Here is an 18155-nt window from a genome sequence, read left to right as displayed (position 1 = left end):
CATACTATGACAAATCACGTATAATAAGCCAATAAGCAGTGTATCAACATTCTGTATCTAACTTTATATATTTCTACTAAGCCAATACATTCAAATAAAAATCGATGAAAAATAAATTCTTATATTGTTTGTTGAATTTGTAACAATTTTCCTGGTACAGATACTGAACAGACTTTGTTTATTTTGTGCATTTATAATAACTTTAATCATAGACATTATGCTTTCCTGACATTCTTTCCAATCATGATCTATGCAGACATCTTTCAACTCACCAACAAGAGATATTTACTGTCTGTTTCTTACTATGTAATAATTGTGCCTGCCAGTATCTAGGTATTATCGGACATCAGGGTGTTTTGAGATGGAAACTATTTTGTTTAAGTGCAAGTGGCAGTACACAAACATAAGTAGACATACAGTCCATAGTAGATGTATAATACATTTAGACAAAGCAATACCAAAGAGAAAGGTAAACAGAATACGCACAGACATATTTACATATATGTATACACATGAAAAGAAATAAGAAATGACAAATTTTTTTAAGTAATAACAAAGATAAACTATGGACACCAATTATTTTTGCTGTGTGGTTATGTTATGTGAAGAAGGGCACATTTACGTGACATGAATATTTTAATATGATAATGAACAAATACAAAAATAAATGAATGAATTAATATATTCACTACATCTTTGATAATACTAACAACTGCAAAAACAATAACATTAAGCAATATACTAACCAAAGGGGATGAGTTCTGGCTAGTAGGTATTATATGATATAGTAATAATAATAATAATAACAGCGATGATAATAAAAACCAATCATGGTATAGAAATACTAATAACACATAATAACACTTGAATGAATAAACCTGAAATAATAATGGGTCTATTATGTTAATAGAGATGAAACTAAAACGTAACTGCCAAGCTATTAAGAAATGGAATAAACTCCCTGTTAATCTAAAAACCTGAACAGACTTTACCATCTTCTCCTGCGAAGTAAAAAAACAGATTTGTCAAGAATGGTTTTAAATTTGACAATCTGTCTTTACAAATGTTGTATGTCTGTAATAATCAGATTTTTTCTGTGAAGTGTATCTTGTGTGTCTGTACCCCTGCGGGGGTGAGTGTTGGTGGGCTGTTAGTCAATATGTAGTATAATGTTGTATTGTTGTACAATGTAACATTGTTTTGTCTTTACCTTACTAGGGACTGTGGAGGGAAATTAGCTGGTAGCTAAATCTGGTCTAGAACATCTCTCTTTTTGAGATTAATGTATTCTTTACATGGTCCCTGCTAGAAATAAACTTGAATTTAAACTTCTGTGGCTTTGAGTAGTGTGTGCAAATATTATTGTTTGGAAATCCTATTTTGTGCATTTTATATGGTGTGTAATGTACTCTGTGTAAGATTTCATACTGCATGGGTTGTGTTTTAGTGTAGGACGACTTTGAAAAAGTTTTAGATTTGATTCCAGTTGTTGATATCAGTGGTAACAGCTACGTCATGGATCCGGAAGGCAAGGTTGGGAACTAGTTTTGACAAGAGTTTTTATATTTTTAAGAAAGGTTTTGTGGTTAGTTGTTTGAATCGGTAGAAGAGTATTGGTGGATACCTTTATATATAAATATTTTTAGTCAGCATTTCAGTTGTGTGTATTGCAGGAAGCTGTTACCACAGATATCATACCTTCGTCTTAGTGACTCGTACAGTATCAGGGATTTACTTACTTTTACTTTGAGAGTTTAGGTCATGCCATACTGGTATGAAAGCTACGTCAGAGTTTTTAAAACAACTGTGTTTTTGGATTAACTGAAAAATAAATGGGAGATCTGATAGTTCAATATCCAACCATGGGTGTTGTTTTTCTTTGTCTCCTTTTGTATCTGAAATTTGGGGCTGAAAGACGTGCAAGGTCTTTAGGTTTTCTGCCGGATGGATAGGTTGATTCCTGTTTTCTTGCTTTACTGTTGAATCGTTAATGGTGGAGTCTCTCGTGTTGCACCAGCGTGAAGTGGGAAAAAAATGTCATGTATTATTAGTAGTACCGACATTTTAACTGCCTCTTATCAAGGAGACGTGTGAAGTCATCCTTAATATTTGTAAGAAGTGGGATAAACTTGAGATAAAGTAACTCTGAGTACTTGGTGAAGAAATTACAAACCCGGGCATCTGAAATTACCTGTCACTATTGTGAAAGGTAGCTCCTTGCTTCAATGCAGCACTCCAGTCTTGTATATGTAAACGACATTGACATCTTCCATTCGGGAGATTTTAGGGTTTCTTAGATACAGAAGGATATCATCTGCATATAAACGGTGGAAGTGTTTTGTTTGTTGTTGTTTCGGCAGATGGATCCTGAAAGTGGCTCAATGAAGATGGCAAAGTACCTACGTAAGGTACATGACAAGATTAAAACTCTCTGAGGTGGTAATGAGATACAATACAGGCAGAATTGTGATGCATAAAAAGTGCCTTTATTCATTTGAGTGCAACATTTAAGTTGCATAAGAGAAGGACGGGCATCCGCTGGGGAAAAAGCAGGCTGAATGCCCTCTGGAATCCTGGGTATCTGCAACTCTGATGGGTTTCACAACTTCTCAAGTTTCTGGAAGTGTTCATTGCCTGAGAGCTTCCACAGAACTATTCTTTATGAAGCTTTGTTTATCTTTAGAATTGTAGAACTTAAGTGTGGTTGAGAGCTCTGTCGGACACAGGGAACCTCTGCGATCACTGCACTTCTAGAACTCTGTAATCATGTGGAAGGATCCCACAGCAGGGGAGTCGGCGCCCCAGTCTGTATAGTTGGGGTACTCGCCGTGCTCCAGGAAGTACTGAAGTCCGCGGTAGTTGGGCTGCTTGTAGAGGACCCACGCGCCATCCGTCACCATGCAGGAGTGGAACTCCCGGAACTTGAAGGCCTCATAAATTGATGGACAATCCTCAACACACTCTGCCACTTGACCTCCAAAATCCTGCTTGTCATAGAACCGGATCTTCCAGGACTTTCCGTATACCTTGAAAGGGTCACATTAGAGAATAGTATTTAGCACTAAATCAGTTGACCTGTTTTCGTTTCCTCACATCTACAGATGGGTCTCTTGGCTACTTTCCTAGTTTCCTTCAATAACTGATGTGCATGGGCATAAAGCACCCTGCTGCCAAATCATGAGCCTTTTATCTCTCCTTTTTGTCTGTTGGCCTTTGACTGATTACTGCTTGGTTGGAGCAATCTGTGGTATTTTGCTGGAGCTGGGAACTCTCCTGCACAAAATTAACCCCAAATTGTTAATATTGGTATTATTTTTTACCTAAATTACAACTTGGCAAAGTGAACATATTGAACCTTTAAAAACTGGATAAAATGTATTTTACATAATATATTCCTAATGTAATTATAACAATCAATACTAATGGATGGATGCTGTATTCTGTAAAGCGTCGACAAGTAGTTGAGCTTACATTTTTGATAGAACGGCATGACTTGATGCTGTCGCTGAATCCCATCCAGTGGTGGTGGTTGGGGTATTCCCCAGGTCTCAGGATGTATTGGTAGCCTGTGTAGTTGGGACGCTCATACAGCACCCAGCAACCACTCTCCACCTTCAAGGAGTTGCAGCAGCTCAAGTAAGAAGTCAGGTCCGGACTGTCGGTACTACACTCATGGCTTCGACTTTGGAAGTTCTGATCTTCGAAGAATACAATCTGGATTGGAGAAAGAAAGACAAACAAATCACCCAACACTGTAATAATTACAGCAATAGCATGTGGTTGTGCCCGTAGCTGCAAACTAGACAACAGACAGCTTACATACACTGTAATCTTTGAAGAAAACTCCATTTGCTTCTTACCTTCCCCATTGTTCATGATATTGCTTGTCTCCCATCCAGCTTTAGCAGTGTTGTGGTTTATATAAAAAAGCAGAATGTGCAGACGAGGGAAAGCTATTGTCTGCTAAATTAGCTCGATTTGCATATCAGCAAAAGGGTTTGGGACAGTTTGATTTGCCTTTGTGCACATGGGATGCCCTCAGATCAGAAAAATACCAAATGTGATATGTAAAACGTATGAAGACCAACGCCTGTACTTAATTAAAGGATTATTTCTTCGTTACTTGGTCTCTGTTAGCACTTATATTTTGTGTGAGTAATTTGAGTTTACTTTTGCTTTTTTACAGGATGAGATAACAGATTATTTCCACCATAAGGGCAAGAAACAAGGTTGTTTTATTTTACTCTTGGACAAAGCTTGGCTGTAGTGAACCATGGAACTTGGATCTCTTGTATGGAGCTATTTTCCTGCCAAAACCAAATGTTCTGAATAATTTGCTCTGCACAACAGCCGCTGACGTTTTTCTGCCTAAATGCATACCAGCAGGGGTGGACGTACTGCATTAAATTCAAACTGTCTCGCCAAAATGTAGTAAATATGTACTCATTTAATGAATTATGCATTTTCAAATTAAACTGACAACGTGGATGCAGGTGTTAGATGTTTGAAATTCATACTGTTAATCCAAAATGGCCAAAAAGTGTACTCATTCCTGCACTTCCTTCCTGGATACAAGAGAGAAACTTAAAGGTGGGGATGCATTATTCAGCAGAGCTGAGAACATTGGTGCATTTAAGTTCACTCATAATGCCACCTGTGTTGTGTAGCGAGAATTACTCAGGACGTGTGAGAGAAAATTTTCAGTTCAATCCTGACAGAAATGTTGGGCCAAAAATAATTTTTTGTCTTTGTGGAATAATATTTTCTTCTGTGTTTGTAAAACATGATGCATTTGTTTCTTAAGCATGATTTATTAGATATATTTTGTATGTTTGTTCAATAAATATGTTTTTCGTATTTCTTAATGGTGCTTTGTATTTGCAAACCACACTGCATTAGTAAATTAATGATAATTTGTAAAGGACTTTTTGTTTGTTAAGATTTGAAAGTAAATGAGCGACATCGTCTTATCTTTCAAACTTCAGCATTTTGTTCTGCCCATCAATCTGTGTATTTTTCAAACTTTAGACGCAATATATTTTGCAAATGGTCTGCACTTACAAAGTGTTTTATCACCTTGGAGTTTACCTCCCATTCACACTCACAGGAGGACCCGGGAATCATAAAATGTTTTAAAATGCAATTTGTAACATCTCTGTTTGTAACATTAAACAATGATCCACACAATATGAAGGAATAACAGTTTTGAAGTTATGTCAAAGACATCTATGTTTTGTGTTGCACAGATTTCAACTGACGATAGTATGCTCTCCACCACCTGCTGCAGGGACAGCGGAGCACTTTCTCCAAAAGACTCCTCCAGCTCCGCTGTCACAAGGACAGATACAGGAGATCATTCCTGATACAGGAGATCATTCCTGATACAGGAGATCATTCCTGCCGACCGCAATAAGACTGTACAATAACTCACCTCTGGCAAAATCCATCACACAACAATAACACTGTTGACTGTGTTTCTTGGTTGTTTGTATATAATATATAGAGATATATACTGTACTGTATATACTGTATATACTGTGCATTTTATATTTTATATTTATATTTTATATTTTTTACTGCTATTTTACTGCTATTTTATTGCTTTTCTATTGTTCTATTATTATCTTATTGCTTCTGTATGCTGCTGTAGCGAAAAAATGTCCCCTCGGGGATTAATAAAGTAACTACCTAACCTAACCTAACCTAACCTAACAAGCTAGCCCGTCCCGTCTCGAAAAAACATCTGGGTCCAATATTAGAAGAAGAAGAAGTGATGTATTCTGAACTCTAAACGCAATGATGGCTCAAACTCTTGACAAAATAAAAGCCCCAGTGATACCATCGGTGTTGTTTTACAGCTCCCAACATTTCCTCTCCACTCGTAAGTAAACAGCTGTTAGTACAAATGTAAACTCTGAAGGAAAAGCTTTTAAAGGCAACTAACTGTAATTGTACTGACAGTGTTAATGTGGTAAGTTAGCTGTTTGTTGACATGTGGTTTAGACTAGTTAAAATGTATGTGCTTAGCTCAATTAGCACATTATCAAGCTGTCTACAAACCTTTATGTAGCACACAAACCAATCAGACTAACCTTGTTTGGTCAATTCAAGACAGAACTTCGGTGTAACTAATAACAACGAACAACATAAATTGGTGTCAATTTATGTTTTTTCTGTGGCTGTTTTGTTTTTTCATAAACATGAAGAAAAGCAAATTATGACGTAAAATATTGGCTTAACCAAATGCTTAATTTTTTTCCCACTACTGGATCCACACAATCTAACTTTACAGTCATCAGTTAGAAGTTGGCTTTTTTTGTTTTTAATAACTAAGGGCAGGGCAAGAACATGTAAATTCTACCAAACTGCAGAAACTCTGAGTGCCGCACTTACAGGGAATCACTATCGCTTCTTAGTGTGGAAAGTGGGACTTAATTTGATAACTTGATTCAGTAGCATGCCGTGGCGTTGCAAATGTTAACAGAAAATGTAGTAATGCAGTAATTTAAAACGTGGTACACCCATTAAGACACCATGATCTGAACTCTGGCCACACACAGCACAACAAATCAAATAAGAAAGTCACTTCAAATGTGATCAAATGCAGAGTTTTCTTCCACCAGTCTGAGAAAGTTACAAACTGCAGCTCTGTTCTTCTCCCTCCTCTTCTACCTTGTGTCTTCCAACCATTTCTCCTCCTTTGGTTCTGGATCATGATGGCACAAATGAAATTAACAAGCAATTGCAGAGCTGCTTATTCATCAGCTTCCAGAAAATTTGAATAACAAAACCCTGTTACAGTGCGTATAAAGTATAAAAGCTGCCTGGCAGCCACAGGTTGTTGGACAGATTCCCACAAACACAGGACATCGAACATGGGCAAGGTATGTAGAGAGTAGACCAGAAAACAATCACTTTTCATTTTAGCATGAACTCTGCGGACACACAACAACGCAAACAAGTGGAGAGAAATAAAACAGAAGCTCGGACAAACTGAGGCCTTTTCCAAATCAGTAAAAATCTGTGGTATTTTTTTATTTATTTCTTCCACAGATCATCTTCTACGAGGACAGGAACTTCCAGGGTCGCTCCTATGAGTGCATGAGCGACTGCTCCGACATGTCCTCCTACCTGAGCAGGTGTCACTCCTGCAGGGTGGAGAGCGGCTGCTTCATGGTCTATGAGCGTCCCAACTACATGGGAAACCAGTACTTCATGAGGAGGGGCGAGTACTCTGACTACATGTCGTTTGGCATGAGTGACTCTATCCGATCGTGCCGTTTAGTTCCTCAGGTATGTAAGGAAAATGAAAAGATTAACATTTTTCAGAGATCAATTACATATTTTGTGTTTTTAGGAAGTGCTTTTAAAACATAAGTTAAGAGTTAATACCTGAAGTTAATATTCTTGCAAAAGAATTTCAGTTTTTGACACATGCTGAAAATTGGAACACGCTGAGCTGTCCTCTCCTGCTTTTACATACAGCACAGAGGCCAGTTCAGGATGAGGATCTACGAGAAGGAGAACTTCCAGGGCCAGAGTCACGAGCTGATGGAAGACTGTGACAACATCCAGGATCGTTACCGCATGTCCGACTGCCAGTCCTGCAACGTGATGGACGGCCACTGGCTGATGTACGAGCAGGCCCAGTACAGAGGCAGGATGATGTACATGAGGCCCGGAGAGTACAGGAGCTTGAGAGATGTGGGATACAGCGGCATGAGGCTCAGTTCTGTCAGGCGTATCATGAACTCCTGTTGAAGCAGAGCGAAATCATGTGCTGTCAAATAAAAATGAAAGTTGAGTCAGATGCCACCTTGTCGTCTTTTCATTTCACGTCATACCAAAGCTTTTTTTTAACGGTCACACATCTTATGTCAGTATTTTAATATGCAAAACTCCTGCTAAAAAGCATACTGAAGAGGTATAGATCTATAAACACTAGGAGGATAGCTAAATACACGTCAATCATTCAATCAATCAATCAAACTTTATTTAGAGAGCACTCTGCGTACATTTTGGTGCAGTTCAAAGTGCTTTACACTGATGATTGACAGGCCAATAATAAGACAGACCAGAAAACGAACAAATTTGAGAACAAACACGATTAAAAACAAATTATAAGGAAAATGAGACTATTTAAAAACCACTTTGAGACCAACGCAGCAAGATGATAGCGATAAAAGAAATGTAGAAGATAGATTAAAAGGTAAAATGACAATAAGAATGATGAAATATAGTAAGAGAAGAACTAGAAACTAAAAATGGGTAGAAAAATTAGGACAATGCATTAAAAAGATTAAAAGTTAGAGTCAATCTGAAGGTATGATTAAACATGAGAAAGGAGAGGCGAGAGGAATTAATACATAATATGCAGCTGTGTTTAATTCACTACACATACTGTCATCGGCTCTGTTCACTTGCATCTGTATCTTTTATGTAAGTGAAAACACAAACATCATGTTGCAGTCAGTTGCACATTAATATTATTTCCAGCAAAAATGAACTTTTTTGATGAACTTTCTGTTTATTTACAGCACAAAAACATGCATGTATTTCTCACTGCAGAGAGGATTTATGAGAACAAACTGCTGTCTCCGCTGCACTGAACTCACGACTCTAATGCAAAGAGGATTCTTTTGTGCTGCTGTAGCGAAAGAATTTCCCCTCGGGGATTAATAGAGTACAATAAAATTAAAAAAAAAAATTAAAAAAAAATTTAAATAAGACGTCACACTTTTAATGCATAAAGTGCAGTTGCACATGAAAACAGTTGTGTTCTGAGGTTCTGGAGGCGTTTTAGGACTTGTGAGGAAGCAAATATCATATAGACCTCATCGGTTAAGGTTTAGGGGCTGAGGGCCAGCAAATGTCAATAAATGTGCAAAATACATTCATTTATGTTTTATTTTTCTACATTTTGTTATCAATCATATTTTATTATTCATTAAAAAAAATTTTTTTTTTTTTTTTTTCATGCCATGTTGTGTGTAGTTAGTCAAGTCAAACATACATATCATATTCGAGTTCCTAAGTTTTTTGGTTGCTACTTTTCTTTGCCAAACACGTCCTCTTGTGCTCCTGGGATTATGTTGTTGTTGTTTTTTTTATTTCTACCTCCATTGACAGACATGCACAATATTCCAGTGACCACCACAAAGCACAACAACACACATTCAGACTGTATTACTTGCATGTAGTCCTTACAGTAAAGGTTTTTAAAACATTTTAACTGCACCATATGTAATGTTGTGCATGGTGAGTCCTTCATGTGTTGCTTTGAATGTTGTCATTAAATCTGATCAGAGTTTACAAGTTCTAATTTTTTTTTAAAAAAGAAAAATGTCAAAGTCCATGATGTAACCAAGTTCTTTATTTAAGCAAAATGTCATGCCAAGTAAAAATATACAAGTATAATTATAAAAATGCACTACAAATATCAAAAGCAAAAGTAAGAAAACTTAATTTGTGCAGTGTTTCGATATGATAAAATACCACAGTCCAGAAAAATTGTCCCTTTGAGAGTTACATAATAAACTATATCATTACATGAATTTATTATTATTATTGAAATTATACCGTTTTACTGTTGTAGCCAGTCCAAGCAGAGCTAGTTTTAATTTTAATCTTTACAAATGCATACCGTATAAATTCATTATGTTTTATGTGAAATGTTAATCTGTGGAGAAGCTCGCAGCTGTAGATGCAAACTGAATATTGAGACAATACTTGAGTAAATGTGTTTTGAATATTTCCTCACCAGCTGTTTGTGTTGAATTCATTAGTGTCACTTTGTGTTGGTGTTGTTTGAGTGAACCGTGCAGCTGTCTTCAGTCAATCATGAGACAGATCTAGTTTTATGTATCCATATGATGGATTTATTTTTAACCTTTTAATAAATTAGAGTTCTTGTCCCAACACTGACAGCACAAACAGTCCCAGCTGATACACTTGCTGCTGTCACCCAGCTGTGCCCCATAGGAGAGCCGTGGTAGTTGGCACTGCACCAGATGCATACAGTCTGGAATAATAACCATTTACAGAGCGATTTAACAAACATTATAGCCCTGTATGCTCCACTGCTGAGTAAGATATTCAAGACAATGGCTCCATAGATGATTTAGGCATCACGATGGGTATAAAAGTGACAGAGCGTGGCTGGACAAAGTAGCAGTACAATCAGGGATAAGATTGAACACCAAAATGGGCAGAGTATGAGAGCATTTTAGATTTGTTCTTGTTGTAATTTGGGCGATAATTACTGGATGGGCTCATGTGTGTTAAACTGCTTTATTTTTCAGATCATCTTCTACGAGGACAGAAACTTCCAGGGTCGCTCCTATGAGACCAGCAGCGACTGCGCCGAGCTGACCTCCTACCTGAGCCGCTGCAACTCCTGCAGGGTGGAGAGCGGCTGCTTCATGGTCTACGAGCGGCCCAACTACATGGGCCACCAGATGCTGGTGAGGAGGGGCGAGTACCCCGACAACCAGCGGCTGATGGGAATGAGCATGAGTGACTGCATCCGCTCCTGCCGCATGATCCCCATGGTAAGAAGCTCCGTCCTGAGTTTCGATCAGCTCAAGGATACAAACAAGAATTCCACTAAACTCCTATTATTGTTTAGATAAGATCAAATAAATTCAAACTTTATTAATCCCACAGTCGGGAAATTTAGTCGTCAATACAATTATGACAAAAAGGTAAGTACAAAATATGAAAAAATTACAAAATACGCACACAACAAATATAAGATGGCTAAAAAAGTTGTTTTATTTAGAAAAGTATAAAAGAAAATAGGTCAATACATAACTCTAATTTGTGTTTTTCAAACTCCACAGAGGCCTCTTTCCCACTGCTAAGAAAACACACCCTCATTATATTCATCAGATATGTTTTACAATACAACACAACAAACCGTGGCCACACACAGTCAATCCCATTTAATTGTTGATGTCTTTAGGTTTTCTCCCATATTTCTTTTCTTATTCAATAATCTTGCGAGCACTGTTTTGTTTTGCTAATCGTTTGTGTTTTGTTTATTTTTATCATATGGATTTCATGCTGAGCTGCTCTTTCCTCCAACAGCACAGAGGTCCGTTCAGGATGAAGATCTATGAGAGGGAGAACTTCGGAGGTCAGATGAATGAGCTGAGTGAGGACTGCGACTCCATCCAGGATCGTTACCGCATGTCCGACTGCCAGTCTGCTAACGTGATGGACGGCCACTGGCTGATGTATGAGCAGCCCAGCTTCAGGGGCAGGATGCTCTACCTGAGGCCCGGAGAGTACAGGAGCATGAGAGACATGGGAATGGGTCCCATGGACATGAGGATCGGATCCATCAAACGTATCATGGAATCCTGTTAAGCAGGAGAGATTCAGGACTTGAACATTGAATCAGTAAATAATCACAAGTAGTTCAAATCTATAAGATATTTATCAATTTATCGTCCAGGTTGAGTTCCCTGGGACAACAATTTGGCTGCACAATTCGAGTTCGAATGACATGAATTATCACCATTCAGCTGTTCCTGTTTGAGCTGTAGTAAATGCTACTATTTTAACTACTGTATACCACAGACTTCATCTTCCTGTACCTATGAAGCGTATTATGTCATATGATGCATTAAAAATGATATTCAAAGAATGAAAAATGATGGCGCATTAATTTCCAGAAGTGAATTTTCCCTGCAACATAAACACAACATAAAGACATGTCATAGCAGGAGGTGGAGGTAATTATGCTCATGAGATGCTAACAATGGCTGCATGGTTCTGATATGTGCATGATGGCTCACTTAAGTAAAAAAACCAAAACGTTAAAGTCGTCACTAAAAACAAACTTTTGGAATAACACAGTCCTTTGAAGCTTTGTTTTAACGTCAGATAGCCATATTTACAAAGTGGCAGAACATTGTACATTTAATGGAAGGGTACCATCCATCCTTCATCTTTACCCGCTTTACAGTGAACAGGGTTACAGGGGGCCTGGAGCCGATATCAGCTGACTGGGTGAAAAGTGGGGGTCACCCTGGGCAGGTCGCCAGTCCATCACAGAGCCAACACAGAATCACATTCATGCTCACATTCACACCGCTGCGGGTATTCCTGCTCAGGGGAATTTGAGAAGTTGCCATTTCCAATCAATGATGAGGATTTACGATGGTAGGTTTACCGTGTCCTTTGCATACAGGGGGGAGGAAGCAGGGGTCACACGCATAGGGACGTTTCTTGGAAGTTTTCCAGTCACAAGAGAAAGGACCTAAAATAGTTTGTTTCAGACAGACGATGAACTGTGAACTGAAATGGAAAGCTAGGGATGTCCAAGAATATGTATTAAAGAAAAAGAAAAAGAAAAATGAGCAAAATAGGTCCTCTGAATGTGAACAGGGCTCAGGGGATGCTCAATGAACGTTGTGTTTGTCCAGTAGCTATTTATGAGGATCCAAATTCATGTATAATAACAAATAAAATACTGGAAAAGGGAAATCACATCTTTTAATGCAACATTGGAAGCTGATTTTAACAAGCAACAGTTTGGTGCTTTACCATGTCAAGAATATGTGAAATATTTGAAGCAATAATCTTAAATATCTCCATTTTGTTCCCTTTGGCAGTACATTTTTACAGCTATGTTATTGGACGGCACCTTCCTTCACCTGCCGCCTTCGCAGTGTTGTTTCTTTTTTGAGGGAACTTGGTTTGTTCAGTCTTTTGTCATCGATCTAGTTTGTCTTGTGGATTTGTTTCTTTGGCACACAGACTGGATATAAAAGTGTTCGTAGCTTCCGGCTCTGAAAAATGGGGGCAATGCAGAAGTGTCTTAAGCTGCAATACCAGCGAGTGCCACTAGAGGTCAGCTCCAAAAAGCCTCCGGCTCCATAGACTCCCATTCAACTTCTCATCAAATACAAAGTGAATAAAATGTGTCCATCAGTTATCTTGGTGTTGTTAGCTAAAGTCACTCCTTCTTATCAGTTTTCTGGAGGTCCATCTGAAAATAAATGAGTCATCTGTTATTTAAATGCAAAAGTAACCTGATAGTTACTTAAGGGAAAGCAAAGTGAATTAAAACTGCAAGCAGTGATGTACACATCAGATGTATGGTCTCACCACACCGGATGTATGTCACACGTTTCGTGAGGTTTCAAGCATCCTTTGACCTTAAACATCAACTTCCTGTGTCACGGTGAGCGAGCCATTTGGCCACACCCACTAATGTATTGTCTCACCAAGCCGGATGTATGTGACACGTTTCGTGAGGTTTCAAGCATCCCTTGAAACTATCCATAGAAACTAAATTCAAGTCGGTGCGACAAAATCCCTCGGACTAGTTCGACAAAGTACAACGTGTACGAATCGCCCAAAATGGCGACTAAATTCAAAATGGTGGACTTCCTGTCGCGTTGACGTAACGGTGCAATGTAACATTTTTGTGAGTCTTGGTGTGATACACGTGTCCACCGGATTTGGTGAATTTAGGTAAATGTGGCCGCCGGGGCATCTCTTTAGGGGGCGCTCTCGAGACGTTTGGCCACGCCCACTCGCGACTCCAGCAGAATACGAAATGTTTCGCTGGGAGACAAATGTGTATCCACTTTCATGAGTTTTTGAAGATGATAAAGCCTCCAAAAAGGCAAATCACTTTACGTAAGGAGGAGAACGTCCAAGAACATCTTTACGAAAAACAATAAGGCTTTCGCACTGATGCTCGGTGCTCGGGCCCTAATAACTTTTCTGCCATGTGTTCGACTATGGTTGGGTTTTAAGTTGGAAAAACAATATTGAAATGTTTGTATGTATATATTTTGTTATATCCTCTGTAACTTTAATAACTATGTTACATTCTGCATGTGCTTTTATCTGATATTCTATAACATAATGTTGAATAAATCCAAACATATTTTCAGTTTTTAGTAAGTGAAATATCCCATCCACTGTGGGAGATAGAGGTGGCTGCCATATTACAGTTGGAAGCTTCTCTTTATTTTACAACAATGCTGCATGTAAACAGTAGGTGTATTTTCACCCGAATGGTATAGTGCTGGATAATAAACCTTCAGCTGCTTAGTAGGCTTCTATGGCATGATGCTGGCTCAGGAGTTTTTCCACAATAGAACCTCTACATACTTTTTTTACATTGAGCTAGTATAAAAGTAACAGTTAGCCCGAACAGAAATACACAGCAGCAGCAGCTCAGTCCTGAGAAACAGCTATGACCATGGGCAAGGTAGGTAAATCATGGGAAATATCCATCCATGAAATAAAATAGAAAAAAATAATTTCAGTTTAAAATTAATAAATCTCTTTAAACTTAATTCAGCTGCACTGAAAATTGTTCTAATAAAGTTCTGTTGTTCTTTAAGATCATCTTCTACGAGGACAGGAACTTCCAGGGTCGTCACTATGAGACCAGCAGCGACTGTCCTGAGCTGACCTCCTACCTGAGCAGGTGTCACTCCTGCAGGGTGGAGAGCGGCTGCTTCATGGTCTACGACCGTCCCAACTACATGGGAAACCAGTATCTGATGAGGAGGGGCGAGTACGCTGACTACATGAGCATGATGGGAATGTCAGACTGCATCAGGTCTTGCCGTACGATCCCCATGGTAGGGAATATCTTCTGTAGATAACGTGTTCTTTAGATGTCCTGAAATGGCTGTGTGAACATGATGTTTTAAATGTTTGTTTTACAGCACAGAGGATCCTACAAGATGAGGATCTACGAGAAGGAGAACTTCGGAGGTCAGATGCACGAGCTGATGGAAGACTGTGACAACATCCAGGATCGTTACCGCATGAATGACTGCATGTCCTGCAACGTGATGGACGGCCACTGGCTGATGTACGAGCAGCCCCACTTCAGAGGCAGGATGATGTACATGAGGCCCGGAGAGTACAGGAGCTTCAGGGACATGGGAATGAGTGGCACCAGGTTCATGAGCATGAGGCGTATGATGGACTCCTGCAACTAAATATCACTGAATTAAGTGACCCACTCTTGTATTCTGACTTTGTGTTGCACAAGACTAGTTGGTCCACAACCACAAAGAGATAACCATGAGGTGCATCCTTATATGTGACAGTCATCCATGCAAATAAGAACTGCATCATAAAAGAAAATAAAGATTATATTTCATACAATTTGTATTAAGAGTCTTGTTATCCGTTGTTATCTGTATTTAATGCAACTGTATTTATCTTGTTGGTGTGATGAACATAACTTAAATGACCTTGTTTGTTTCTGCCTAAATTTGGTCTAACTCAAAGTGTTACAAGTAATTGAGATTAGTTTTGGTTTGTAGAATTTAACAAACTGTGAAAATGAGAAGGGAGATGTCAATAGATTTATCTCAGTTTGAGCTTAGACACCACAAAACTATTGATCATTTGAAAGCAAAAAACTGAATGGATGGGATATGAAAAACAAGAAAACTGAGGATTTTCTATATTCTGATTTGCATTATACAGTCCTTTCAGGTTTTGCTGTGTTTTTTTGTGATTGTTGCGATCAATAGTGTTTGAATTTGTAATTTGTCGAGTTTTAGGGAGTTTTTTGCGTAAAATTGCAGGAATTAGAAAAAGTTCCAAGTTCAGAATGAAAAATTAGACTTTTTTTAAGCACTACCTGATAAAGGAATAAATATTTAATCAATTACTGTGATAATAATCACCACAGAAACATTTGAGTTCTTATCGTATGTTTCCAGAACAGACCATCTGTGACTGGAATATAGAAACAAGGACTACATCAGCTGTCAAAATAAGAGCTTTAGATGCTGTTTAATTCATGTTCATTCAACACATAGACCTGCTGGATGAAACAAACAAAGAGACGTCTCTGACAACTGGACGTGTGGAGAAAACTCATTTAACATCCAGTAATATGGAATCACTTCCTTTGATCACAAACATTTAATGAGAACATTTTATTGTGAAGGCCACATTTCCCACAAACCCCGTCACTTCCTGTTTTTCCTTTTGTTCTGGTTTCCTCCAGTGAACAGTTTTATTTGGTGATGAAAACGGGAGCAGAGACTTTCTGATTGGAAATGAGGAGTTATTGTTGTTAATAAAGTGAGTTTTGTTTGAAAAGACATTTTATTCTGTTAATACTTTCAGCACAGCTTCTGCTGATGACTTTTTTTGCAACAAAAAAAAATCTGAAGTTTAAAAAAATTGCAAACTCATGCAAATATTGCATCAGTGTGTTCACACTGTTAGTAGAAAAACATCAGAACACTACAAGTACCAGGAAAAAGCACTCGGAACGCTCCAGAAAAGAAGAAATGTGAAACTCTGGACACTTTCCACCCTAAACAGGGGCCATCTTGGCTCCGTAGAGGAAGGGGCGGGGCCACCGATGTAAAGAATTTTCAAATTAAAACGTGTGAAGAAGCTGCAGCTGTTCTTGAACACAGTGTTTCTTTTCCACTGGATAGAAGAATCAGTGTGTTTATTGAGTGTTAAACAGAGGACACAAAAACATGCTGATTTCTCTGTAAAATAATTAAAGCTGCAGATATTTTGGAGGGTGACGTGTTCACGTGATGAGGTAATTTCCTGTCAGTGCAGAACACCAGTGATTTGAAACAACACGACTCCGTCTAAATTCCTGCAAGTCGTGTTGTTGTAGTACAAGTAAGTGTCCGAACATGGAAGAGAACTATTTGTTAGTGTACCGAGGGAGATAAATTGATTACATCAAATGTATGTAGTAGAAGTGAATATGCTCGTAACTACACAAGAATGGACAATGCAACAGCAATAATATGAGGACTGTGATGTTCACCAACATTTTTCTCTGAAATAAATGAACTTTTCAATATTGAATTTAAGTTGTATTGTTTGTCTGTGGAGGGGGTACCAGCATTGGTCATGCTAACCACAGGGGAACTCAACTCCAATGTGCTGTGGAAAGAACCAAGTCCATCCCAGGCTTAAGATCCCGGAGCCCTGATTGGCTAGCTCTACCCAGCAGCAAATGGAGCCCTGGACCATCGTCCTTTGGGATAAACAGAATAAAAAGAGTCCCCGTTTCCTTCCAGGGCATCCAGCTGGCAAGCAAATTTAACCACCTCAATTAACTGGATTTTCCCCCACTGGGAGGAAACCAGACCTCCACGTCTATGGGCACCGCTGTTAAGAGGTGGTCTTTAAATGCACACACACAGCAGATGACTTGATAGAATACAGGTTTATTCTCAACACAGAACAGGTGAATAGTCCAGGGGATTGTGCGTGAGCACAGAGGCAAGTCCAGAATGGCTGTAAGCCAACAACAGTCACCACCTACCCGGGATCCTTCGGAACTCCGGAGGCGGAGACCTGAGACCAATGCATGCTGCTGGTGAGAGCGTCCCCGTAATTCTTACCGGAGCTGAGGTAGGCGGTTCCAAGCCAGCTAGTGAGCGTGTCCCCGCGCTCCACACCGGGCAGCGTGGATTCAGGCGGAACCGCAGCGGTGGCAGGCAGGCGGGTGGTCTCCGAGGACCCACCCTGAGAAGGGGGGCTGGATACCTGGTGAGCTCCGTGGACCAACGCAGGACAGCGGTTGGGTCGACTGTGTGGTTTCCTGTGGACCAACACAGGATTGGCAAGACACGTCAACTGGTGATCTCCAAGGAATGACATGGGACGGCAGGTACGTACCAAAGGGTAGCAGCCAAGCACGCTGGTAGAACTGCAGTAGGCAGAAGAACAACAAATGGTCAGAACTGGAATTACAGAACAAACACAACGGACTTACTGAACTGCAGTGTGGTACCAGGGGAGATGATCGGATAGACTGACGCAGGTGGAGTGCAGCACCGGGGTTCATATACTGCCAGGTGGTGATTACTGGAATGAGAACCAGCTGTGCCAGCTGAAAGAGGAGTGGTAGTGGGAGGAGTCTGGAGGCGGGTAGTAGAATGAATCCACACCCTCCAGACACAGACATAGAGCACATGACAGACAAAAACAAACAGGGGAGAAGACAGGAAACATGAAGAAAAGAATGATCAGGGAAACGACAAACTAGGACAAGTGGAGATTTTTTTTTAATTTTTTAATTTTATTAATCCCCAAGGGGAAATTTCTTCACTACAGCAGGGGGGCTCTCAGGGGGGAGCTGCTGCAGCAGGCTGCCACTAGCGCGGCGCCAGGTAACC

At 39.4% G+C, this 18155-nt stretch overlaps 3 protein-coding genes across 3 annotated transcripts; 2 read left to right on the top strand and 1 right to left on the bottom strand.

The window, feature by feature from the left end:
* Window positions 1-2750: 2750 nt before the first annotated feature.
* LOC138215300 (gamma-crystallin M2-like) lies at window positions 2751-3869 on the bottom strand. Its single transcript, XM_069177381.1, has 3 exons — window positions 3861-3869; window positions 3472-3714; window positions 2751-3026 (listed from the first exon to the last, which is right to left on the bottom strand). The coding sequence occupies exons 1-3, from the start codon at window positions 3867-3869 to the stop codon at window positions 2751-2753; spliced, it is 528 nt and encodes a 175-aa protein (XP_069033482.1).
* A 2097-nt stretch (window positions 3870-5966) lies between these two features.
* On the top strand, window positions 5967-7761 carry LOC138215316 (gamma-crystallin M3-like). The gene is made up of 4 exons (XM_069177403.1): window positions 5967-5971; window positions 6866-6884; window positions 7054-7293; window positions 7486-7761. Exons 1-4 carry the CDS (start codon window positions 5967-5969, stop codon window positions 7759-7761), a joined length of 540 nt encoding a protein of 179 aa, XP_069033504.1.
* A 1522-nt stretch (window positions 7762-9283) lies between these two features.
* Window positions 9284-14978, top strand: LOC138215315 (uncharacterized). Its single transcript, XM_069177402.1, has 5 exons — window positions 9284-9307; window positions 10302-10550; window positions 11089-11365; window positions 14353-14612; window positions 14700-14978. Exons 1-5 carry the CDS (start codon window positions 9284-9286, stop codon window positions 14976-14978), a joined length of 1089 nt encoding a protein of 362 aa, XP_069033503.1.
* The last annotated feature ends 3177 nt before the right edge of the window (window positions 14979-18155 follow it).

This window comes from Embiotoca jacksoni, unplaced genomic scaffold (assembly GCF_022577435.1).
Source record: "Embiotoca jacksoni isolate LCO1_2020_lvr unplaced genomic scaffold, fEmbJac1.0.p SCAF_72, whole genome shotgun sequence".
Lineage (NCBI taxonomy): Eukaryota > Metazoa > Chordata > Actinopteri > Embiotocidae > Embiotoca > Embiotoca jacksoni.
Note: the sequence above shows the minus strand (reverse complement) of the source record. Positions and strands in the feature narration are given on the sequence as shown.

Excerpts from the sequence above, each read along its gene's own strand:
- LOC138215316 (XM_069177403.1), top strand. Across the intron at positions 7,294-7,485 it reads CGTGCCGTTTAGTTCCTCAG|CACAGAGGCCAGTTCAGGAT; the intron begins GTATGTAAGGAA and ends TTTTACATACAG.
- LOC138215315 (XM_069177402.1), top strand. The coding sequence starts at position 9,284 with ATGTTGTCATTAAATCTGATCAGA. Across the intron at positions 10,551-11,088 it reads CCTGCCGCATGATCCCCATG|CACAGAGGTCCGTTCAGGAT; the intron begins GTAAGAAGCTCC and ends TTCCTCCAACAG. Across the intron at positions 11,366-14,352 it reads CAAACGTATCATGGAATCCT|TTCTGTTGTTCTTTAAGATC; the intron begins GTTAAGCAGGAG and ends GTTCTAATAAAG.
- LOC138215300 (XM_069177381.1), bottom strand. Across the intron at positions 3,027-3,471 it reads CATGCCGTTCTATCAAAAAT|GTATACGGAAAGTCCTGGAA; the intron begins GTAAGCTCAACT and ends GACCCTTTCAAG.